The sequence below is a fragment of the Vombatus ursinus genome, unplaced genomic scaffold (genome assembly GCF_900497805.2).
Source record: "Vombatus ursinus unplaced genomic scaffold, bare-nosed wombat genome assembly UNPS02000749.1, whole genome shotgun sequence".
Taxonomy (NCBI): domain Eukaryota; kingdom Metazoa; phylum Chordata; class Mammalia; order Diprotodontia; family Vombatidae; genus Vombatus; species Vombatus ursinus.
In genome coordinates this window covers 6,885,646-6,912,059 of record NW_020940527.1, presented here as the reverse complement: position 1 = coordinate 6,912,059, position 26,414 = coordinate 6,885,646, and the positions used below count along the sequence as shown (strand labels likewise).

The following is a 26,414-nucleotide window of genomic DNA, read 5'->3' as shown; positions in this document are numbered from 1 at the left end:
AGGGAAGGGAAGGGAAGGGAAGGGAAGGGAAGGGAAGGGAAGGGAAGGGAAGGGAAGGGAAGGGAAGGGAAGGGAAGGGAAGGGAAGGGAAGACCATTTCACTGGCCCAGGTGGTCTCACATAATGAAATGGGCTTTCGGCATTTAATAAATGTTTGTTCAACTGAATTGTCAGAGCTATAGGCCAAAAGTAAAGATAACCTCAAACCCAGAGATTACTGTTCACTGAAAAAGAGATAACTTGCATGGTATTTTGCCTTCACTGCAAAACTATTTATTTTTAAGGTCAAAACACACAGAAATTCCTTAGGCTTTCTACCTTTCCTTATAGCGATTCTAGTGTTATATAGTGGAAAGACTCTGGCCTGGGAGTCAGAGGAGCTGGGTTCAAAACCAGCTACTTTCTTCCTGTGTGATCTGAGGCAAGCTGTATAACTTCTCTGAGGCTCAGGTATTTTTTTCCTTTTTATTCTCTAAACTGAGGAAGGTCTATCTCTGTATCATAAGGAACATGATCTCTAAGGCTCCTTCCAGTTCTAAACTGATGATCCCTTTGTCTTTCCCTCCACATCTCATAGTCCTTCATTCTTTGTATCGCAAATATACTGTTCCAAACTCTTTTTTCCTTTCCACGTTCTCCTCCCTCTTTTTCCTCCAAACCCTTCCCTTTTCCCACTGCCCAGTCCCATTCAGACTCAGACAGAGCCCCAAATCTTGCCCAAATTCCCCGAGTGCCCTTTCCATCATTTCCCATGACTCCCACCGGCCCCTGTCAGTGGCAAAGGAAAAGTTCCGTCTTCTGTTACCAGCCGCAAAGCCCCAATGACAACAGATTCTTTCAAATGAAGACATGTACAGATGGAAACAATATGTCAGGAGTGACGGGCAAAGGGAGTAAAAACACCCACTAAGTGTAGGGTGGGAAAAGATGAATATTCAGGTGAAGAAAACATCAGTATTAGAAAATCAGCAAATGTTTAATGATGGAATGAAAGATGCCTTCACAAGGCTGGCAGGAACCAAGGTGACAACAGACAGAGAGAGCATTGTCACATCAGCAGACTTTGGATCCCAGCCCTGAAATCAAAGGAGAGAAAGAAATGGTGGGGGTTGGGGAGGGGGGAGAGGGCAGAGAGGGGTAAGAGGGAGTGTTTCCTTAGTGCCTTCTAAGGGAGTTTAAAATTAAGATGGTTGATGTTTAGTTGGTATTCACTCATAAAATGGTAGGCTGGAAGAAATTTTTCAAGATCCAGCCCAAACTATTTATGGGGAATTGAGGACCAGAAAGGGTAAGTCACCCCTCCAAGGTCACAGAGCCAGGACTATAGCCCTCAGGGCTCTTACAGGCTTAGGTCCTAATCTTAATTATCTTAATTCCAAAGCCTACATGCAGAAGTAAAGTAGGGAGTCATTATTACGGTGTGATATGATGGGTACCTATCCACAAATGTCTCCTTCCCCAAAGTTTCTAAACATCCATCATTAGAAACTTATTCCTTTGGGTTGAGACAGTGTCTAAATGTATTCTTTTATAATTACCCGGGAGGCAAATGTAGTCAATCTCTATTAGTATGAATTATGGGGTTGTCCGTATTTCCCTCTAGAATAGGGGTTCTGAAACTTTTTTGTCATGGACCCCTCTGGCAGTTAGGTAAAACCTATGGGCTTTTTTTAGAAGAATATTTTAAGTATTTGAAGGAAATGTTAAATTGCAATTAGAGGTTAGTGAAAATAAGGATGGAATTTTTTTCCTGATTCAAGTTCACAGACCCACTAAAATTTATCTGCAGACCCCAGGTCAAGAACCCCAGCTCTAGGATAAGGGGGTGCAGAGAGGAGGAGACTAACAAGCTCTGCATCTCGGGGAAGGGGGGTCAAAAGTGGGAAAGGGAATGTAAGAGATAGTTGGGGGGGGAATATTAGGGCTGACAGCAAACTTTGTTTACTCTGCCAGTCCTGTTCAAAGATGCCATCTGCTAAGTAATGCTAACCTGTGACTGATGGAAATGAGGGGGAGAAGCCTGCCTCCCATGAGATCACAGCAGCCCCTTTCAGGTCAGAACATGCTTCACCAACACTAAGGACAAGTTCCCAGCCAGGCAGCTTTCCCCCATTTGAATTTCTCCACTCTGGGTTTGGGAACTCTGTTTTCCTTAGTGCTGGGCTGTGTCAGGGTGTCAAAAGCCAAAAGCTTCAATCCTTTCGGGAAGGCCAGTTTGCCATAAAAATACGAGGAGGGATTACTGAAGCCCCAGAATGAAGGCTTTTACAATATCAATTCAACCCTTGTAAATTTAATCCCGGGTTATTTGTGGCACCAAAATCTCTTTACTGTGATGTATTACTTAGTTACTGGGGTTATCACAGCACCATCCCAAAGTTGCATAGTACATAAAACATTTCAGTTAACAATGCACGAAGGTTAACTCTCCCAGATAACCTGCTATCACAGGGGTTAGCCCAGATGACATGCCTCTGTCAGCTTCCAGGAGCTATTGATGGTTCAATCAGTTTGTTTTGAAGGTAAAGTACAACAAAAGGGCAGTAAACTTATTCAGACTGTCAACAGGGGCTATCGGGAATGTGGCTTGCAGGTAAGTAATTCTGGGTGTTTTAAGACTATTATCAAACGGCAGTGGTTGAAGGAAGAGACAGCTACTAATAACACAGAAGGCAGGCATCATAAAGCACTTTATGGCAGGAGCCCCCATCGATAAATCCTGGGACACCCTGAGATAGCTCCAGATTTATAAAACTGCTTGTTAAGCTGGGGCTAGGCTTAATGAAAACAGATCCGTCTACATTTCCACATCCGAGCACCAAAGGGACTTCCCGTGGGGTTCAGGGGGAAGCCTTGGTTTATTTCTTGGTCCTCTGGTACAGACGTTTGGGAGCACCCAGCTTTTGTTGTCATGGTCAAGGAGGAGAGTACAAAGAAGAGCCCAGAAATTCTAGGAACGTGTTTAAAGAAAGACCCTTGTATCTCTTCTGGGGTGCTCATCTCCTAAAGCAGCAAATGAACCCAAAGAATCTTGATTTTCTTTCTCTCTTCCTTCTCTCTCCTTTTCTTCCTCTATCTTTTCTCTCCTTCCCTTCTCTTTCCTTTTCCCTCTTTTTTTCCTATTTTCTTCTATTTCCTTTTCCTGATTTATTTCTTTTTTCCCTTCTTTCCTTTGTGCGCTCTCTCCCTCTCCTCTCTCTTTCTCTCTCTCCTTTCTCTCTCTCTCCTTTCTCTCTCTCTTTCTCTCTCTCTCTCCTTTCTCTCTCTCTCTTTCTCTCTCTCTCTCTCTCTCCTTTCTCTCTCCTTTCTCTCTCTCTTTCTCCTCTCTCTCTCCCTTTTTCTTTCCTCTGTTTCCCTAGAATGTTCCTTTCATGTCACAGTGATGAGAAAGGGAGAGAGATGAATAAAGGGAACAGGAAGGAGGACACCAGCCATCCAGGAGCACCACTGAGGGCCTTCCTACCCCCAAATCCTGACTTCGCTGCCCCTGCCCTGATGCTCCGGCATTTTCCAAAACAGACCTGAGAGAAATGAGGTTGCCTTTTGTTCCCACCCACTGAGGAATTGGCCACACACCATCATGCTTCAAAGTCATGGAAAAGATGAACACGCCACAGAGCATGAGACGTGTTTCATTAACCTTTCCCTACTGCCGTTGGACTTCTCTTCAGCAATGGCCCAGGGCTCCACAGGCAAGAGGCCAATGATACTGATTTTCCAGGCCCAGGGGGAATAGGGAACTGACTTAAAAGGGCTTTTTTTTTTTCTCCAGTTTTTGGATTCTCTGACCCCCTAGGGCCACACCTTTGCAATGAAGTCAGTGATGACCTCTTTATGCATCAAGAGCACAGAACAGGGAGGGAGGATCTGAACTCAAGGTTGGCTCTTCCACTGAGATAACCCAGCTGACCCTCTCTGGGACTCAGTCTCCTAATCTATAAAAGGAAGAAGGTGGATAAGCTACTCTCCAAGGAGGTCCCTTTCAGGGGGAGAACTGCATGAATCTGCAGGTTCATAATACATGTTTAGAACATAGTTGGATACTTGTTTCTCCTCATGCCCATGTCCTAAGCAGCCCAAATAAATAAATTTGAGAAAATAGAGGAGGAAGGCCAAAGAATAATGAAACAAGTGCTCCAACCTGAATAGCTCCAGATGCAGACACAGATTACAATTATCTCACCCTAATGAGAATAGGTGAGCTCACCTACTACATTAATGATTGCCTGGCAAAGACCAGATGATTTCCCTAACAACTGTTTGAAGTCTTCCATGCAAAAAAAAAAAAAAATACACCCACAGGACAGACCCAGAGCCTGGACAAGAGAAGGAACTGGCAATTATGGTGTTGGCTTCTGTTACTTTGATCTCTAGGTCATGACCTTTGCTTTCTTCTGATCTTCAAAGCTGAGATTTTAGATTAGTTGAAGAATGCACACTGGGTTCTGTAAGCCACAACTTTTACTACTCTGGCTGGGTGAGGAAATGGAGGTAGCCCCCAAACAGACCCCAGAAGTCTGGGTGTCCTTTCCCATTCCTTTTTGATTGAGTGGCTGCAGATACTGGACAGAGCCCTGATCTGCTCTCTGTTGTCCTCAACAAGAGGACAGAGAGTTTAAAATAATGCTATTATAAGGAAAACCAAGGTTCACACTGGGTGGCAGGGAGACAAGAAAGAGACAGAGACAGAGAAAGAGAGAGGGAAAAGAAGAGAGAAAGGGAGGGATAGAAGAAGGAAGGTGGAGAGAAAAAAGGGATCGAGGGCATGAAAGAGAAGGAGGAAGAAAGAGTGACAAAGAAAGAAGGGAGAGAAAAAGGGAGAGAGAGAAGAAAGAAATAAAGACAAGGAAATAAGAAGCATAGAATTCATAGGATGTTAGATCTGCAAAGGACTTTAGTAGATCAATCCCCTCATCTGAAGAATGAGGAAAATGAGGCCTACAGCTATCATTTAATAGTAGAACCCAGACCTTCTGACTCTAAGTCAGAGTGAAGAGAGTAAATAGAATCCCCCACCCACATTCACACTGGCAACTCCCACACTTCTTTGATAACACTGAGGTTATTCCAGGAGGGCTAACTAAACCTCCTTCCTTCACTCCTCAAAATTTTCCAGTATCAGCATTCATTCTCCCTTTCTTCCTGAAAAATATCTCTCCATTCTTGCCTCCTTGATCTCATTTCATTTTTCCTCCAGGACCTTCTTCCAGTTATCATCCCCCTTCTCTCAGGCACCTCCAAACACACACATACATACACACATTGCCTGTCTCTCTGTTTCTCTCCTTTTTTCTCTCTGTTTCTCTCTGTCTCTATCTCTGTCACTGTCTCTGTCTGTCTTACTGTCTCTGTCTCTCCCCTCCATCTCCACAGTCCCCTCCCTACAAACATAATTAAGTCATTCCAGTGCTAAACAACAACCAAACTTCTCTACACCCTTTAATGATCCTCTATCTCTCTTCCTCACATGGCAAAACATAGTCTACACTCAATGCCTATTTCCTCACTGCTTGCTGTTTCCCTTTCAGCCTCTTCCGTGATAGTCACTTTCCCCTTGGAAGCATTCTTTCACTTCTCTTAGACAATCAGTATTTATTCTCATTGCATCTACTACCACCTCTCTCTCTCCTTTATCCACTCCTCTCTCATCCAGTCCCTAGAATCATTCCTTGTCTCTTTCTTTTTTTTTATTAATTTATTTTTATTTATAATCACTTCCATATACTTTTGAGTTTAAAATTTTTCTCCCCCTTCCTCCTCACCACCCTCCCCAAGACAGCGCACAATCTGATATAGGCTATACATTTACATTCATATTAAACATATTTTCACATTAGTGATGTTGTAAGTAGAAATTAAAACCAATAGGAGGAACCATCAGAAAGAGGAAATAAAATTCAACAGAAGAGAAAAAAATAACAGTTTGGCTTCCATAGTTCTTTCTTTGGGAGTGGATAGCATTTTCCATCACAAGGCCTCTGGAGATGTCTTAGATCCTTGTATTGCCAGGAAGGGTTAAGTTTATCAATATTAGTCATCACGCAACGTGGCTGTTATTGTGTACAATGTTCTCTTATTTCTGCTCACTTCACTCAGCATCAGACCATACAAGTCTTTCCAGGTTTTTCTGAAGTCAGCCTGTTCATCATTTCTTACAGCACAATAGTATTCCATCACATTTCATATACCACAACTTGCTCAGCCATTCCCCAACTGATGGGCATCCTCTCAATTTCCAATTCTTTGCCACCACAAAAAGAGCTGCTATGAATATTTTTGTACATGTGGGTCCTTTTCCCATTTGTGTGATCTCTTTGGGATACAGCCCTAGAAGTGCTATTGCTGGATCAAAGGGTATGCACATTTTGATAGCCCTTTGGGCATAGTTCCAAATTGCTCTCCAAAATGGTTGGATCATTTCACAACTCCACCAACAATGCATTAGTGTTCCAATTTTCCCACATCTTCTCCAACATTTATCATTCTCCTGTTTTGTCATGTTGGCCATTCTGATAGGTGTGATGTGGTACCTCAGAGTTGTTTTGATTTGCATTTCTCTAATCAATAGTGATTTAGAGCATTTTTTCATATGACTATAGATGGCTTTAATTTCTTCATCTGGGAACTGTCTGTTCATATCCTTGGACCACTTATCAATTGAGGAATGGGTTGTGTTCTTACAAATTTGACTTAATTCTCTATATATTTTAGAAATGAAGCCCTTATCAGAGAGACTGGTTGTAAAAATTCTTTCCCAATTTTCTACCTTCCTTCTAATCTTAGTTGCATTGGCTTTGTTTGTGCAAAAACTTTTCAATTTAATGTAATCAAAATTATCTATTTTGCTTTTCATAATGTTCTCTATCTCCTGTTTGGTCATGAATTCTTCCATTTTCCATAGATCTGACAGGTAAACTATTCCTTGCTCTCTCAGTTTGCTTATAGTATCAGCCTTTATATCTAAATCATGTACCCATTTTGACTTTATTTTGGTATATGTTGTGAGATTTTGGTCTATGCCTAGTTTCTGCCATACTCTTTTCCAGTTTTCCCAGCAGTTTTTTTTCAAAGAGTGAGTTCTCATCCCAAAAACTGGGGTCTTTGGGTTTACCAAATAATATATTACTATAGTCATTGACTACTGTGTCTTGCATACTTAACCTATTCCACTGATCCACCACTCTATTTCTTAGCCAGTACCAAGCAGTTTCAACGATTGCTGCTTTATAATACAATTTAAGATCTGGAATGGCTAGGCCACCTTACCCTGCATTTATTTTCATTAGTTCTCTTGATATTCTGGACCTTTTGTTCTTCCAAATGAATCTTGTTATTATTTTTTCTAACTCTATAAAATAATTTTTTGGTAGTTTGATTGGTATGGCACTGAATAAGTAAATTAGCTTAGGTAGAATTGTCATTTTTATTATATTAGCTCGGCCTACCCATGAGCAACTGATGTTTTTCCAGTTATTTAGATCTGATTTTATTTGCGTGAAAAGTGTTCCTTGTCTCTTTCTTTACTCACTCTTGGTCCCCTTCCCCTATCAGATGGATGGTGCTCAAGGATCTGTCTTTGACTCCCTCCTGCCCTCCACTGTCTTCTTTCCCTTTCTCCCTGGTAAATCTTGCCCCACCCTAGCTTTCCAGTATTCTCTTACACTACTCCCCTCCATATATTCTGCTCCCCCCAAAAGGTGTCATCCTCTATACACATCTTGTATTTCTAGACTCCATGTCTTTGTTCAGTCAGCTTCTGATGCCTTTAACCACCCCACCCTTCTCTCTACTTCATTATGTACACATGTTGAATTCCTACCTAGACTTTAAAGCCTAATTCAAATGCCACCTTCTCCATGAAGACTTCCCAGAACTGGCACTAGTGAATAATAAACATTTCCTCCAATAATACCTTCTTTGGACCTCTGATGTACCTCCATGATAGCAGGGATCATTATCTTCCCTAGTACCTAGTACACTCTTCACTCAGTAGACACTTATAATTTTAAAATTTTATTTATTTCAATTATCAAGCATTTTTTTCTCTCTTATTCCCTTCCCCAGGGCAGGTGGGGAGGGGGAATGGGACAGGGCTTGAAGAGTGAAATTGTAACAAACATGCATACAGTCAAGTGAAACCAATTCTCATATTAACCATGTCCAAAAATGTTGGTTTCTTTTATGGGTAGCATGCCTTTTCATAAGTCCTTTGGAATCATGGTTGATTATTGCATTTATCAGAGTTCTAACGTCTTTCAAACTTGATCATTTTTCTAACACTGATATTATAGTATAAATTGTTCTCCTGATTCTTTAGTCTTCATCAATCCATACAAGTCTTCCCAGATTGTCTTTTTAATTCTGAAATTGTCTTTTTCTTCAATTCTTATAGCATAAAATTGCATTCATATAGTATAATTTGTTCCCATTCCCCAACTGATGAGCACCCATTTGTTTCTTTGCTACCACAAAAAGAGCTGCTAGAAATATTTTTGTACTATATAAGAACTTTTCCTCTTTCTTTGGTCTCCTTAGGTTACCTGCCTAGAAGTGGTCTTGTTGGTTCAAAGTCATTTTTAGAGCACAGTTCCAAATTGCTTTCCAGAATTGTCGGACTAACAATGTATAAATGTGTATATTTCCTTATAGTCCCTTTAATATTTGTCATTTTCCTTTTTTTAAATTAACTTTGCCAGTCTGATGGGTGTGAGGTAGAATGCACACAGTTGACATTTATTAAATATATGTTGATTTAAATTGAAATAGAAGACATGAAAGGAAGGGGAGGAGAAGAGAGACTATCTCATCTACTTAGACATCCAAATTTACCATTCTAGCTGTATTGTCAATGCTGGACTTAAGAGGGTGACCCCAACCAGTTTATTAGAGATCTAGCTCAAGTTAATTGCATCCTTTCAAACAATGACTTTGCAATGAATTATTCCTTCCTTTTGACCCGGTGATACCACTATGAGGCATATACATGAAGGAAGTCAAAGACAGCAAAGTCCCATATAGATCAAAATATTCTTAGCAGTCTTTTTTATGATGACAAAAGAGTGGAAACTTTGGATGCTAATTCACTGGGGAATGCCTGAACATATTGTGGTATATGGATATAATGGAATAATATTTCACTATAAGAACTGACAAATATGAGGAAGTCAAAGAAAAATGAGAAAATTTATATGAACTGATACAGAGCCAAGTAAGCTCAAGAGGGAGAACAATATACGTAATGACTACAACCTTGCAAACGAAAACAACTTTTTAACAATGATTAATGTAATGATCTATCTTGGTCTAAGAGAACAGTTGATAAAAGATAACCTCTCTACTCTGTGGACAAGTGGGAGACTATAGGCGAACAAGGTGACAGACACTGGGTCAAATTGGTTTTGATTACTTTCCTTTGTTACAAAGAAGGATCCAATATGGTTGGAAAGGAGTGTATATCAGACAATGAATGGTATAAAGAAAATTTAAAATAAAATTGTGTCCAGTTATTAAAAATAAAATAAACAATGACGGATTCTTTCATGCTTCACTCTACTCCCCAAACTGATTTTAAATTCTTAAGTCTACTCATGGTTCCATTTGCCAGTTGGGAAAGATGAAGATCATAATCCTTCTACACCTGACCTTCTTGTGTAACTCTGCACCATGTTCTTCCATAAATCTGACACGGGTTAAATTTTACATTGGGTCCACCTGACACGCTTGGTCAGAAAAAGAGCGTCTTCTGATATAATTTAAATGCCCTACAGATGACAAGGATCATGGATCCAGAGTTAGAATGGGCCTCATAGGCTATGTAGGCTAACTTCCTCATTTTACAGCTGAGCCAACTGAGGCCCAGGGAATTTAAGGGACTTCTTCAAAGCCACACACGTAATAAGCATCAGAGAGAAGTTTTAAACCTCCACCCTCTGACTCCAAAATGATGAATCTTTCCATTTCAGTTATCCCTTACTCTCATTAGGTGACCAGCCCCCACCACCTTTTTTTTTTCTAATCGCTCACTTTCATTTAATATTAATATTAAAAAATAGCACCAATGTGTGCACATAGCTAAGCATGGGCTCCTCACTCTCGGAAACAATATATTATTATCAGCAAATAATATGGCACATGCCCAGCTAGGAGCTATAATGAACTAATGACTGTGGGAAGATCACAGAAAGTTTTCCCTTTTGCCCCACAGCAGACTGCCCCTGAGCTGCTCAGAAGCGTAACCACTTGCAAAAGGAGTTTTAATTGTCTTATCTTATGGAAGCCACCAAGGCCAAAAAACAAAACAAAATTTAATGATGATGGAGGTAGGTGGAGAGGAGGGGAGGGAAAAGTGAGGTGAAAAAGGTGAAGGAGAAACCAAAAGCATCCTCCTACAGATTTCATCAGATAGCATAAATTCAGTCACTTCCCATTCCTAACCTAGTGGTCAGCCACAATGTGACCTACGACTAACCTGACCTCGATGAAATCAACATCTCCCATGGAAATGAAACAACAGGCATACTTGTTTTGATATATGGCAGGGTAACATATTATAAATATTACATCATATAACCACAGAGGATGTCAATCAATAAGATTTTTTTTCAGACAGCACTAAATGAACCATGGGCTCTTGCTTCTGAATAAGCTTCTTTAAAGCCTGTACTATTGCTTAAATGATTAATAGGGGACATATTGTCAGAAAATGTACTTAAAGTGAAAAACAATAAACTGTAGAGAGATCATTCATTTTTTAAGCAATTCTCAAGTGAAAATGTCACATAAATTTACATAGAGGCATCACAATTGGGCTCTGGGTAAAATCTGGGTGGCAGGCATATTTCCCACTTTAGGGGAGAAGGGCTGAGAAAGTAATTTTCAGAAACTTAAGGTCCTTTTCTCCAGCATAAACCCAAACTCCAGGGCTAAGCAGGTTTCAGAAATTAAATTTTGATATGCTAGAAACTTACACTGGGGCTAAGAAAGACTTAGTATTTTCTCAGATATTAGGAAGAGAGAAAGAAACTAGAAAAGTCCAACTCTGGTACTAGTTATTTAGAAGGCATCAGTGGGTAAACACACTGCCATCCTGATCCTCTCATCTCCCACCCCTGCTTTGCCCAGATCAATCAAATAAATTTATTAAATGCCTGCTATCTATATGTCATGGACTGTATTAATCACTAGGGATAAAAATAGAATGAATGAAACAACCCTTTTTGCAAAGACCTTCAAATGGGGGGGGGGGAGAAAACAGCAATAATATGTAAGCATATGTAGAATAAAATAAAGAGAATAAATACGAAGTAGTTAAACACAAGCTAGTCGGAAAGGGAGGGCACTAGCAACTAGAGCAGGGGGCATCAGGAAAGGGTTAATGTAGATGGTGATACTTTAGCTGTGTCTTGAATTAAAAAAAAAAAAAGGCATTCCATGAGGCAGAAGTAAAGAGGAAGTGCTTTCCGGGAATGGAGAATGGCCAATACAAAGTCATGGAGATGGAAATAGAGTGCTGTGCATGAGGAACAGATAAAAGTCTTGTTTTACTGGATCACAGAATGTGGGAGGGGGAATAATGTATAATGATCATGGAAAGATAGATTAGGCTAAGATTATTATGGATTTTAAAAGCTCAACAAGTCTATTGAGAAGGGGAGTGAGATAGTGAGAATTGCCCTGAAAGTGGATCACTTTAGGAGCTGTGTGGAGGGTGGACTGAAGTGAGGTGATACAAAGAACATTTGAAGAGAAATGCAGCATTCTCCTTATTCCCCTCTTTCCTCTTAAAATTCATTCTATTTCCTCGTCCTTTCTTCCACGCCAAAACATGCATATTCCTCCCCTTTTGAAAAGGTTTGAATCTTATTTTTGCAACTAGTAGTAATAACAGTAATCAGTAGTAATAATAACAACAACTTATTCTTGTTAATTATTACAAAACACATGATATAGATTATTTTATTTGAGCCTCAAAGACCACTCAGTTAAATAGATGCTATGATTATCATTATCCCCATTTTATAGATAAGGAAACTGGCTCATTGAATTTAAGTGACTTACCCATAGTTACACAGTTAGTAAATATCGAAGGATCCATTCAAAGCCTGACTCAAACACTCTCTCCTTGCTGCCTCTTTAAATAACCAGCCACATGACCTGAATGAAGCAAGTCACCTAACTTTTCCTGTGGCTTAGTTTCCTCACCTATAAAAGAAAGGATATTGTGTCCTGGGTTCTATTCCTGGTCAGCGAACCTCCAAATGTTTGATAAACCTAAAACCATAAACTTCTTGGAGGAAGGATTCTCTACTTGACAAGATGGCTGGGGAAATGAATTGGCATAAATTAGGTTTAGACCAGCTTCTTACACCATATATCACAATAAACTCCAAATGGAGTTATAATATGAATACAAAAAGTTATGTGATAATATGATAGAAGAGAATGAGAGTAAATACCTTTCACAACTGTGACTAAGAGGATAATTCTTGATTAAAGAATGATAAGGATAATAATAAAAGATAAGATAGACAATTTTCATCATATAATCATAATACTGAAAACCTTTTTGCATGAATTAAAGTAATGTAGACAGAATAAAAAGAGATGGCCCAATGACAAAAAGTATTTGGATCAAATATAATTGATAAAATTTGATTTCCAATATGTAGAAAATTCAGACAAATATTTAAGATCAAGAGGTAATAGATAATCTGATTCACATCAAAAGATAGGAATTGTTATTTTTTGAATTACAAACTATTAACATTCATATGAAAATATTCAAATCACTGATAATAAGGGGAATTAAAGTTAAAACAACTTTGATATTTTGCCTCACACCCTGTGAATTGAAAACAATGACAAAAACTGAAAATAGTGTTGGAAGAGTTGTAAAAAAGGCACCCTAACGCAATGCTGGTGGAGCTGTGAATTGGTTCAACTGTTCTGGATAACCATTTGGAATTACAAGAAAAGTGACTAAATGTTTCTTTCTGATTGCACTACTTGACATATATCTCAAAATCAAAGATGGAAAAAGAGAATGTACATATAAATACAAATAAATGATATATATATATATATCCATATATACACATGTGTATATACATGCACACATATATACATACACACATATATGGTGTATATATATATACATATATTCCATTGAAGCACTTTTTGTGGAAACAAGTAGAAGCCAAAAGAACAATGTGTGTGTGTGTGTGTGTGTGTGTGTGTGTGTGTGTGTGCACTTACACATGTAAATTCCATTAAAGTAATTTTTGCGGAAACAAGAAGTAGAAACAAAAAGAACAATCAGTACTTGGGAAGCGAGTGAACAAAATGTTGCATATGAATGTAATAAAATATTGTGTAGTAAAAATGATGAATATGAAAAATTCAGGGAAAATATGAAAACTTTTATAAATTGACACAAAATGAAATAAGCAGAAACAGAACAATTTATATCATGACTACATCAGCATAAATGAAAAAAAATCACTAAAAGGAAGTCTAACTGAATAACTGAAAAAGCAACAATAGTCCTGGGGGAAAAAAAAGGGAACATGACAGATACCTTCCTCTTAAGGATAGCTAGGTTGAAAGAGTAGTAGATAAAGCACAGGGCTGGGAGTCAGGAAGAGCAAATCTTTCCTTAGACACCTATTAGCTGTGTGGCCTTGAGCAAGTTCCTTAACTTCTATCTCCCTCATTTTCCTCATCTTCAAAATGGATATAATAATAGTACGTAGTGCTCTGAGGGTTGCTTTGAGGGTCAAACAAATTAACACATGCAAAACACTTTGCAAAGCTTAATGAAACATATAAATGCTAGTTATTATTATTACTATTATTATTATTTCTAGCAGAGAAGCAGGAGATTACTTGGGCAAAATGTTGTATCCATTATTAGACATGGTCAATATTTCCTTTGATTTTATTAACCATTTTTTCTTTATTATAAAAGAAGGTTCTGTTTCACTGGAGTCTGGTAGGATTTTGGCATCCAAGAACGATAGTCATATAAAAAAGCAAAAATCTTAAATAAAACTTGCAAAAAATTAAAATAAATATAAGCTGTTATAAAAGAGGACGATTAGACTAAATGATCTCTAAAACCCCTTCTAGCTCAAAGTCTCAATGAATCTGTTGAAGCTCATTTCAATCTTCTGTTTTACTTCTTTTGAGCCATCAAAACCACACTCTCACCCCCATTGCCTCCTTAGGTTGTTTTGTTTTGGGGGAACACCAGGAAGAAAGTATTTCAGTCATCCAATTGATTAATTTCAGAAAAAATCTATCTTTTATCTATAAGCTACTTGATTGGGAAAGGAAGGAGGCTTCAAGACAACTCAAGCAAACAATCTAATATTTATTGAATGTTCCTGGTGAACAAAAAAGGAAGGAGGAGGAGGAGGAGGAAGAGAAGAAGAAGAAAAGGAAGGAAGAAGCAGAAGTAGAAGAAAGAAGAAGAAAGATGAAAGAAGAAAGAAGAAGAAGAAGAAGAAGAAGAAGAAGAAGAAGAAGAAGAAGAAGAAGAAGAAGAAGGACAGTTGCCATCATCCCTGCCATAAGGTAGCCTCTATTCTATATGAGAAATTGTGACAAATGCATATGAAGCAATCAAAGAATAATACAAGGCATATATAATTAAATGCTAGATTCTGATACAGGCCAAAATTGCTATTGGAGTTCAGAGAAACTCACCTAAAACCACATCCCCCTCACCAAGAGCCTACAAAATTATTTAAAAATAAAAAAAAAAAGATCTGATGGAACTATGCAAAGGTCTACTGTGGGAGTAAGGGAACTCTTACCAATGCAAGTTTACACATCTTTGACTTTGTAAACAAGTCCAAGGGAGTGTCTTGAGGTAAGAGAGATTAAGGGATTTGTCCAATTTCACAGTGCTAGAAAAGGTCATTGCTGGGATTTGAACCATACTCTTCTTGATCTCAAGATAGTACATTCTACTACACCACAATGTCTATAAAAAAGGACTTATTATCAGGAAATTCCAATGGATTCCTATCTTCCGTAGCTTAATTCAATTTGAGGGAGTGAAGGCAATGGTTCTCATCTATGGCAGCCCTTTAGCCCACTGAGAATATTAATAATTTAACAGCAATTTACGAAATCACATGTGCAGTCCACAAGTCAATAGGAGCTCTGGAAAGACATTGTTTTTCTTGTCGTCTACCCCAGGGTCCCAAGAGCATTACCTGTATCTCTTATAGTCATCTTCATCCTTTTCCAAGTTCACCAGCTCATTGGGACAAGCCATATTGCCTAACAGGCTGAGATACTCCAGGGCAGGTGTTACTTCTGCCAAATGGTCCAGCAGCCCCTCCAGATCTGTGATGTGTCAAAGAATTAAGGATTGAGCCCAGGAAGGAAAAAGTCACAATTTGCTGTACCACCCTCAATTAACATACACAACAGGAAAGTGCCAGGATTCACCATGGAGATGTTAGGAAACTAGATAATCAGAGCTATAACCAGAATAAGATGAATGGAGATTTGTTTCAGGGTGCTATCATCTGCAGGGCATAATTTCTCCCTGTGGTTACTGCCATATCTGCTTCTCTCTCACACCAAAATATGGTACCACATCACCCAACCCCTACCTCCAGAGTCTTCTCTCACTGCTGTACCCCTCTTCTAGGCCAGGGAAAGGTAAGAATCGGCTTCTTTTCTCTTATCATGACAACATCCATGGTTGGACTGTCTTTTCTATCATTTCAACACCCACCCACCCAAACTATTCCTCAAGTAAAATAATTCTCTGTTTTTCAGGCTATTAGATATGCAATGAGATGCAGCTTCTTTAGTTCTGATGGTCTCCACAGGAGCTAAGAAATACCCATGGGAAGGGGTATATCACTGAAGTAAGTATATCACTGACGTAAGTCTCTCAACATACTGAGGATCAAAAATCAAATTATTTCAGAGATAGGATACATATTTTGAGGAGTAGCTAGGTGGCACAGTGGATAGAAAGCTGGGCTCAGGAAGACCTGAGTTCAAATGTGACCTCAGACACTTACTAGCTATGCGACCCTGGGCAAGTCACTTAACTCTGTTTGCCTCAGTTTCCTCATCTGTAAAATGAGCTGGAGGAGGAAATGGGAAATGACTCCAGTATCTTTGCCAATAAAACTCCAAATGGGGTCATGACTGAAATGACTGAATAACAAATGTATATTTCACTGTCTGTTTGTCCTTTCACAACATCACCTATATTCAGAGCCTAAGTGTGGGAAAAGGAAAATAAAATTGAATATTGAAATTTTCATAAGGTGACACCTTCATGAGGAAGAATGGCCCAAAAAATGATGGAAAAGAATGGAAGATATGATGTGTATCACCTGCCCATATCTCTTTATCCATGCCAGTTGGGATGACACCTTCATCATCTCCCATCTTAATCAATGCAACAGCCTCCCAATTAAACTCTGGGTTTCCAGTCTCTCTCTTCTCTGATTCATCCATCCATCCATCTATCCACCTGCAAAACCAATCTTCCTAAAGCACAAGTCATTTCCCTGCCTGTAGGATAAAATAAACTTTTCTTAGCTTGGTATTTAAAGCCTTGTGCCATCTGACTGCAGTCCACCTTTCAAGATTCATCTCCTATCTCTCCCCTCTACATGGTCTCTATGCCAGATACACTGGTCTCCTTACTGTTCTCTGACCTCAGTATTCTATTCTCTCCCTTTTTACCTAGAACTGTCTACTTCTCAATGCCTGGAATGCACTCCTTCCTCGCTTCCACCATTTAGGATCTGTAAATAAATTAAATTGTGTATTTTACTCCAGCATCATAATTCTTTCAAGGTTCAGCTGAGGCAGCACCCTCTATAGAAAGCCTTTCGTGATCCCTCTAGATTAGTGTTCTCTCCCCTCTCAATTTCCCCCATATTTTATTATATGTTTACATGTTATTTTACCCTGCAGGACATAAGCTGCTTGAAAATGGGGGCTTTTTAATTCATTTCTGTCTTTTTATCTCCAGAGATGTACACATCATAGGCTTTAATAAATGCCTGTTGAACCAAATTTAATTGATGATGTCAACAGGAGCAGATGTAGAGATTTAGGATGTGGCCTTTCAGAAAGCTGAGACTTGAAAAGTATGGATGAGATCACTGAGCTACAGAAACTGTTTAATAATTTTAAACAGAAGTTCAAACACCAGGCATACTTCAAGAATCCTATTAGCATTGTTGAGAAATGAAGTAAACAAATGAAGTGTTCTTTTTTTTCTTGGCCTGAAACACAGGCCCTGCATCTTTGCTCTTTTCTCTTACCACTCATGATTTCTATTCACTCGGCTATTTTAAAAGTAACAAACACCTATGGCCATGGCTGTTCACTCTTCTACCAACATCAGGTCTCAAAGTCCTCTCTCTCTTCAGGAAGTCCTCTCAAAGTCCTCCCTTGGGCAGAGTATATCTCCTTGATGAGTCCTTCAGCTGGGCTCATGGGATCTGTTCTTCATAGCTCACTTCTCAATTGCCAAGATGAGGTGTCTCTTGAATGTGTGAATGGCTCTTTTCTATGCTGCCAGGGGCTCCGCTCTTCAAAGCTGCTCCTAGGTTCAAGTGACTACTTCTATGTGTCTGTGACTGGAGAGTGGTTATCTTTATTCCTTCAAGTGTGCCTTGAACTCTCTCAAACTGACTTTCCCACTGTTAGAGTGTCTCACTCTGGGCAAGTAGATCTGTGGCTAGATGCCATGGCCAGTGGGGAAGGGGGGAATTCTCTCTTGGCTGCCTCTATCCCCAGAGATTCCTTCTCAAGGGCTAGGTTCTTTTTACTGTTGGCTCCCACCAGAACTGCCTTGAACTGTCTCCAGGCCCTTGCTACTTAAATCCTGCAAAGGCATAGCAATTTTTTGATTCTTCAATGGTATTATTCCATTTAACTCAATTAATCAATGAAAGTTGATGAGTGTTGATCCCTTGTTAACACTAACATCTCATCAGGGATAATTACATCCTGTGGTCATATTAGGCTAAAAGTTGGTTTAAATTACATTATATAACATTACTGGAAGGTTTCCATATGAAAATAATGACTGAGCTTGGGGACAGGTGATGACAAAATGTTATATGTGTGTGTGTGTGTGTGTGTATTATATATTATGTGTATATATATACATATATGTATATATGTATACCTATATAATGTGTATATATGTGTATATACATATTTCTATTCACATATATATATATATACATACAAGAGTGTGTGTTTTTATATATAGTATACGTCTTATGAAGGACATACTATTTATGATAGACCAGGTATATATACTCCCTTCACTAGTGCAGGATAGAATCTTTCCATGTCTTGGGGTGATAGAACCTGTGCATGTCCTCTCTGGCAAAGCTTTTGAGCTCCCAACCTTTCAGCCATGCTCCAGTGGGCATCAGGTTAGAACTTTGTATTCCCAGCACTTTGCACAGTAACTGGTACATAGTAAGCATTTGATAAATGATTACTGACTTGATTTAACTATTGATCATTAATAAATTAAATCGCATCTTTTACTCCAGCATCATAATTTCCTCCACACCAGGAAGATAGGAAAATGTATGCTATATATCGAGGGAGTAGATTTTAAAGGATGCGGAAAGGTACTTAACATCCTATTCACTACTTTTCTATAGAGAATGTCAGTCCAGGAGAAATGGATGGTATTGACAAAGAAATTCTGAAGATACAAAGAAAAACAATTTCAATGAGAAGGAAAATGGGAGATTGTCTAGAAACCAATATTGATATATAGAGAACTCACCAAACAACTTGAATTTTAAGAAGACACGTACAGAAAGTGGAAGCAAAGACAGGTTAGCATATTTATTTTTTTAAAGTGACATTGTTCTCTGTGAAGTGTCATGATTCTGAAGTTTAGAAAACTCAGACTGATGAAGAAAGCTAAGAACAATAAAATGACTTTTAGCTATATTGAGGAAAAGGGAAACATCAAAGAAAGGAGAGATCCACTGCTGGGTTGTGTGGAATATAACTAATGAAAGAGAGAGGCAATGCTACTCCTTTATTTTGCTTCTATTTTCTCTGCCAAGGACATAGTCTTTGGATGGCAAGAAGAAAAAAAAAAGTGGGTAATAGGACATTGATAGCCAAGATAAATAAGAAGATCAAAAAAGTGCAACTAGCTTTCCTTGATTTCAAGTGACTTAGCTAAAACAAACTACAACTAAAAAAGAAATGATAGATGTGATTTCTAAGCCACTCTTAATAATCTTTGAAAGATCATGAAGATTTATTTGCACCTTCTCTGTACCTTAATATCTGGTTTGTTGTTGTAAAAATGAGATGTGGTGCTGAGTATACATATATTCTTTAGTGGTCCCATCCAGAAAAAAACAAAAACAAAAACAAAAAACAAACATTCATCTTTTAGATCTAATTTCTCCAATTTTTTTTTCTTTTGTATTTCTTTTAGATCTAATACTGAGATAAGACCACTCAAATTTCCTAATATTGGTGTGTTACTATGTTTTTTGCAATTCAGTCACTTTTCCCTTCATTAATTTAGTTAATAAATGCCACTTCATGCATATTGGTTCATTGTCATTTCTTTGGTATTTTAACCGATGATTATGAATCTTTTTTTTTTGCTGTATTTGATAGCATGATTTAAACTACTGCTTTTTTTTGAAATTACATGGAGGATAATACTTTTCCAGTCTCTCATCTTGATTTTATGCAATTTTGTTCCTTTTAGATGTATTTCTTATAAACAAAGATTGCAGTGTTTTGCTTTCTTATCCAGTCTGCCACTCTCTTTTGTTTTATTGGATTGTTCAGTCTATTTACATTTAAAATTATTAGAATTAGGTTTATTTTAAACTTTCTCCCATTTCTTTCTCTAGTAGTGTTTTTATATATTATTTCTTCCCTTCCTCTTTTAAGTCAGTATTTTGTTCCTACAATTATTTTTCTTTAAAATACTTTATGCAACCCTATTCCCACAGGCTCTTTTCTCCTTCTCACCCATTTGTCAAGCTTTTCCCTAGTTTGTGGACTTTTTTTTAAAAAAGATATTGATTTGTTTTCCTTTTCTGTATTTATATGTCTATTTCTTCCCCTCTTTTCCCCATTCTCTTTCTCTCCTCTCAGTTAAGTGGCTAGTTCCAATTTCCTTCTCCTTTCTTCCTCCTCCAGCTCCTTTTGCTTATAATTTTTCTCCATCTTTTCCTAAGGACATATTTATTTTCTTTGTTCTGTTTTTTATTGTTTAACCTTTGTGTCTATTATGAAATTCTCTTCTTTCTCACTCTTCCTTCCCCTCCCTCTCCTTTCCCTACCTTGTTTCTCCTTTCCTACCTCCCTCACTCTCCCTTCAAAATAGTATACAGTATATTAGTTGGTGTGGGTAGTTCATCAAGACCCTTCTGATCAATTGATTCTTCCTCCACTCCAATCATAGAAAGTAAATGGCAGAGAATACTGACAGAGAGGTGTTAAGGTAACAAAGAGTTTCAAGGGTTTTAATAATATACTATATGCATATATATATACACACACATACACACACATACACACACACACACACACACATATATATATACATATACATATATATGGATTTTAATTTTTTGTTATCTCCTTTGGGAGGAGTAAAAAAGTTCTTGAAACAAACTTGATGGAATAGAAGAGCACTTTTCCATTGGTTGGCCAGATACTGTTCACTCCCATCATGACCCTGGAAAAGCAAGCTGCCAACCATGAAGTCAGCTGAGAACTCTGAGGAGCGTGACCCATGGCAGAAGAGAAGAGAGTTACTAGCAAGTCATGAACTCTTGAGAAGGGATCACTCTTTTGCCTTTTCCCTCAAGCTAATAATAAGATAATAATAAGTGGAGATAATAAATAAGTGGAGAGTAAGTAGAATTTCTTCCCACATCAGATATAGTACTTTATAGCCAGAGCTACCCACTCAATAAGAGACAGTACACCCCAGAAGAATTTCAGTGGAAATGAGCTGAGGCAAGGGGCAGCTTTTAAGAGTGTGAACCCTGGTAGCAGAGAAAAAAATCCAGCTATGGATTTGATAGAGAATTAGCCCTAGTGGCTGGGAATTACATTACAGAGAAGCAAAAGCCCAAAACATAATGACCTACTCAAAAGAAGCACTGAACCCATTGGGGAACAGTATGAGGACACCACGAAAAGAGAAAGGCTACGGGGGCCCTTTAGTAGCAGAAGAATCAGTTGCCGTAATCACATGTGTTCCCTATCTGTCTCTTACTACAAGTATATGTTGTGTATATGACTGTTCTTTACACTGATGCTATTGTAGAGTACGTTCCATGTTTATGAAGAAATGTATTATAGCTACTCTTTGTTTACCAGTAAAAGCCTTTGTGTTTAATTCATTGTGTCTACTAGCTGACTATTAAAGGCGAGTGCACCAATTGTAGTTTTAGGAGTGTGAACCCAAAGACTACCATGAACCTTAGGTAGTTTTGTTCTCAGGGTACCCAACCGTCAAATGCAAATTGAAGAGTTAGCCCTGGGAGACAAGCTAAAGAAGACACATGTTGACATATACATGTGTGCATCTATTTGGCATACTCCTAACATGAAAATCCCTTCCAACAATGCACATCAATAGCTTGGTGATAACTCGCAAACTTAGACAGTCGCTTTGGACACTGTGGGCTCATGTGACTTACCTGTGATCACACAGCTATTTTGGGTCAAAGATAAGACTTAAACCAAGGTAGTTCTGATTCCAAGGACAGCCTTCTACACATTGTGCCACACTGCTATCTATCCATCCATTAGATTGTGAGCTCCTTGAGGGCAGGTACTATCTTTTGCCTTTTTTTATACCCCCAGTGTTTAGCACAGTGCCTGGCACAAAGTAGGCACTTAATAAATGTTTACTGATTGATTGATCTATGCATCCTCTATCTTGTATTTGTGGACTTGATTTTTTGAATCCAGGTGCAAAGATTTACTTGCTTAATTTCCCTATAAGTTCACACAGGAAGGAAGATAGCAAATTGATGTGATATGGAAAAAATTTGTCACCACTATGACGACAATCTATTCTCATCATTAATGACAATGCAACTATCATATACGTACTATCATAGCCCAGTGCCCAGTGCATTATAAGAGGAAATGGTAATTGAGAGCAAGACTTAATGCAGATTCAAAAAGAGATTCTGAGTCTGCCCAAATACACATAACAGAAATATGTTCTTGAGGTGACACAATTTTAAAGATGCTGGGGATCCAGGTTCAAGATATTTCAAAAAGGGGAAGATTATATCCCCCAAAAAGGAACTAAGCAGATATCCACACCTACTATCCATATACCATTTTCCTCCTTTCTATTATGAGAAAAGCCCACACATATATGAAGGGTATCCTTGATAAATATATGAAAAGGGAACAGGAAGGTTCTTGTTCTCTATAGCGGATTGTATCTTCCTCGTCACATAGTTGACTGAGTGGAATAGGGAATGTGGTCCTACTGTATTAATGGTTTATGGAATTTTTAAAAAGCATTTGACTTGGTGGAGCCAATTATAGCCTCATGCATATATTAAGATCAACATGGTACAGTGGAGAGAGAACTAACTCTAGAGCACTAACTTCCCTGATTCATATGAATAGTGTGAGGTTGGGTAAGTCCTTTAAATTTCTCAAGCCTCAGTTTCCTCATCTACAAAATTGGGGGGGGGGGTTGGACTCAACAGTCCCTTGCATCTAGCTCTACATCAGTATCCTTGTGTGCTCCTCCATAAAAGATTCCTTGACAGTTACAACACAGTTTCATTATTTTCAACAATTTCAGGATTTTCAGTATCAAGCAAGGCACAAAGCAGGGAACCAAATGCTCAATGCTGGTATTCACCAGTGTCATGGAGGATAACCCACACAAACTACAAGCAGAAAAGCCATTTCCTAGACTTGGTGAGATGTTCCTGTTTCAGGTGAGATGGGGCTGATTGGAATACAACAGGACCACTTCAATAAGTTCTGAGGCCATTCACAAAAGACATCATTCTAGCAATCCACACAGGAAAAATAAGTGGATGAATCATGAATATTTCCCAAATCATAACATGCAGTTGAATAGAAAGTCCCCTGGCACATATCTCATCCATGGCATTTCAGATGAATAAACTAGTTCTAGATTTGAATAGAAGAAGAGTAAGAAATGGTTATGGAGCACTTTCAATTATCACATGGTACTCTCCAACACAAAAGCCTACCTTCAGTGCATCATGGAACACCACAACCTCGGATGAATCAAAATTCTAGTCATCCTAAGGGCAATGGTGAGCATGGTAGATTAAGGTGCCTGCAACAATTCAATTTAATAAACACTTATTAAATACCTAATATGTGCCATGCATTGTGCTAAATTCTGGGGATATAAAACAATAATGACTTGCAAGCAAAATGTAACATAAAGAACTTCATCAAAAAAGGGCATCCTGGAAGGAGCACTAGATTCAGAATAAGAGGCCAAGGGTTAAAATCCCATCGTGTCCTATGATATGGGCCTTGGGTAAATTATTCACCCACTTTGGGCTCTCTTACTCATTCATAAAAGAAGACAATTGAATTAGATCAACTCTGAGGATCCTTCCAACTCCAAATCTATTATCCCAAGAGGGAGCTTATAACATGATGAACATTGTTGCATTTGTAGCTATGAAATATTAAAAGACTTAAAAGCAGGTCTCCTGCACACTGACCAGATCCTTTGTGAACAATTTTGTAGGGCATGGACAAATGATACAAAGGATGAGAAAATATGGATAGGCTGCAATTTGCATCAGGGAATGCAGGGAATACCCACACTGAGGAGATCTTGGATCCATGAAAGTATAAGGGTAGTCAATGATCTCAAATACAGATTGAATAAATATAAAATGAAGTAAAAAACAAAAGCTAAAAAATAGTGGGGATTGGGGAAAAATGAGACTAGGAGCCGCAAGCAACTAACTGTGATCGTGGGGAAAACACTTGACTGCCTCATGCCTCAGTTTCCTTCTTTGCAAACTGAAGAGATTAGCCTAAATATTCCTTTTTATTTTTTTTCCCACCTAGAAACCACTACATTCTATGGTCTTCAGGTATAAATGATAAGCAGGGCCAGGGGAGTAGTGGATTTTCTGCCTTCCCGACACTCTCTCCATCTGAGCTCAGATTCTAACGTCTCCAGACCACATCCCTGGCTTTCATTTCACAGGAGAACATGAGACCTCAAGCAAAGTTGGCTTTAACCAGCTCTACTCACAGACACCCCCGGGGAGACGGGACAGCTTCACCATCAAGGGCTCCTTCTCCTCTGAAGTCCCCTTCCTTGCTCCAGCCCCTCTCCACTTTACTCCCCCCTACCCCACTTCCTCATTCTGGGAAAGCCCCCAAAGGGAGAGATAAGTCTGCACTGCGTCACTACCCAGCACACGCCACCAGAGGTCGCCCCGCAACACATCCCTAAGCAAACATCCCAGCTTCTCTTTCCAAGCTGAGCGGTGTGACATTATTTTCTTTCTCTATTTTTATCTATTAAAAAGATTTCTCTACAGCCATAACTTAGATCCCCCACACTAAAATGGAGCAACAGGAAGATATAATGGTGCATTTCATTTATGAATGACCTATAATAAATTACTCTGAAGTGTCCTGAGTGCCAAGAGACGGAACGCTTTGTCTGCTGGTGCCCCGTATTTCACATACTTTAATTTAGCTGACACATAAAACCCATCTGACATTTCCAAGGCATTTGGGGGGGGGGGTTGGACGAGGGGTAGACAGTGGTGCAAAGGATATTTGGTTCTTGTTGAGCGTTAAGGTATGGAGCCTGGGTAACCCTGGCAACGCAAGGTCGTTTCCAAGAAGGTTGTTGTCCAATATCAGCTCCTCCAGCCCCGTGAATGCGCTCAGTCCTTCCAGTGACCTGCAGTGACAAAGGCACAAGGAAAAATGATCCGCCACTAAATCAGAGAGGCTATTATGAGCCGAAATAAATATTTTAACCTTCCCTTTCAGGACTGGGAATAGTTTGGGCTTGGTGCCTGTCAGGCGAGTGAATGACAAGAATTAGTAGAGGGAGTGGGGGAGCAGGGGGGGGCCCCCTCTGGCACCTCACCACATCCTTCACGCATTGCCAGCATGAAGGATGAGGGTCACTTAGTGAGTAGCCAGAATCCCAAACAAAGGCCTTCAGATACGGCCTGCAGGATAAATTTGTCAATGTCTTGTGCCTTCAGGCACCCAGCCTCGCCTGACCCTAACCTCCATTCCCAAGATAAATAACTCTGTCACAGTTCACCTTCATTCCCTGGACACAAATTTAAGTTGTCATCCATCATTCCTGCCCAGAAATATCATACCCCTCTAACAATAATAAATACAACTTCAGCTATCACTGCAGAGCAGTTCCCCTCTGTACAATCATAGGAAATGGTAGGGAGGGCTCCCCTTAGCCTTCTTTTCGCTCCCCACCCCATTCCATCCTGCCCCCCTTTTGCCTCTCCTTCTGTTGTGTTTTTGTTTTAATCATCACTTCATTTGCTCTGGCCCAGTGTCTCGATTTAGACGCCAAGCCCCTGCAGGATTGCAGAATCACTCCAGCCTGAGATGTTGGGGGAAGGAATGGGAAGTGGGGGGATATTGAGGAAGGGAGGTAGGGGTGAAACTCTTTAAAGTCAAGGGGCCTTTCCTGGTGTCAGCTGGAGTTTCAATTAACAGAAAGCAGATCTCTCTTTCTCTCTCTCAAAAAAAAGTTTAGAACCCCAAAATGTGACTCTTGAAGTTGTTAATAAACACAGATCTGTGGGAATTAATCAGCCAACTTAAAAAACCAAGTCAGAAAAGGAATAAGCTCTTACTCTACAGTTGAAAGTTAACTCTTAATTTCACTGAGTTAGATGGGGTGGGGGGAACTTGGGGGGAGGGCGCTGCTGCATACACACACACACACACACACACACACACACACACACACACATTAATCAAAGAAGGCTGCCTGGTACAGGGACCTTACACACAGACCCATATTCACAGCTCATTCACCTACCAGACTCCTAGAGATATGCTGAGATTGCACAGCCTGACAGCTGATGCACTATGCCGACCAGAGGGAAGATTATCATTGTATCTCCTGGCTGTTTTATAAAATGTGATGAATAAGGCAGATGAGGTCTGTACTATTTAGTCGTTTTCTGAGGCCGCTTATACTAAGGAGGTTTTCCCGTATGAATACACACGTACCTTTTTGCATAGAGGATTTTCTCAGTAACGAATGAGGACCCTGGGCTGGAAACACGACCAAAATCCAAAATCTGAGATTTCAAACAAGTCCTCAGGTAGTAATTAATACCCACAAAGTCCCCAGGGTTTACAGCTTC

General features: G+C 39.2%; 1 protein-coding gene across 1 annotated transcript in view; it reads right to left on the bottom strand.

Moving 5' to 3' along the window:
- The window catches only part of LRMDA (leucine rich melanocyte differentiation associated), a 1,205,409-nt gene that overhangs the window by 529,159 nt on the left and 649,836 nt on the right, over positions 1-26,414 (bottom strand). Inside the window, exons 3-4 of the mRNA XM_027861154.1 lie at positions 24,835-24,961; positions 15,222-15,361 (exon numbers count right to left, since the gene is read on the bottom strand). Coding sequence (XP_027716955.1) covers positions 15,222-15,361; positions 24,835-24,961 — 267 coding nt within the window. The remainder of the gene's footprint in view (positions 1-15,221; positions 15,362-24,834; positions 24,962-26,414) is intronic.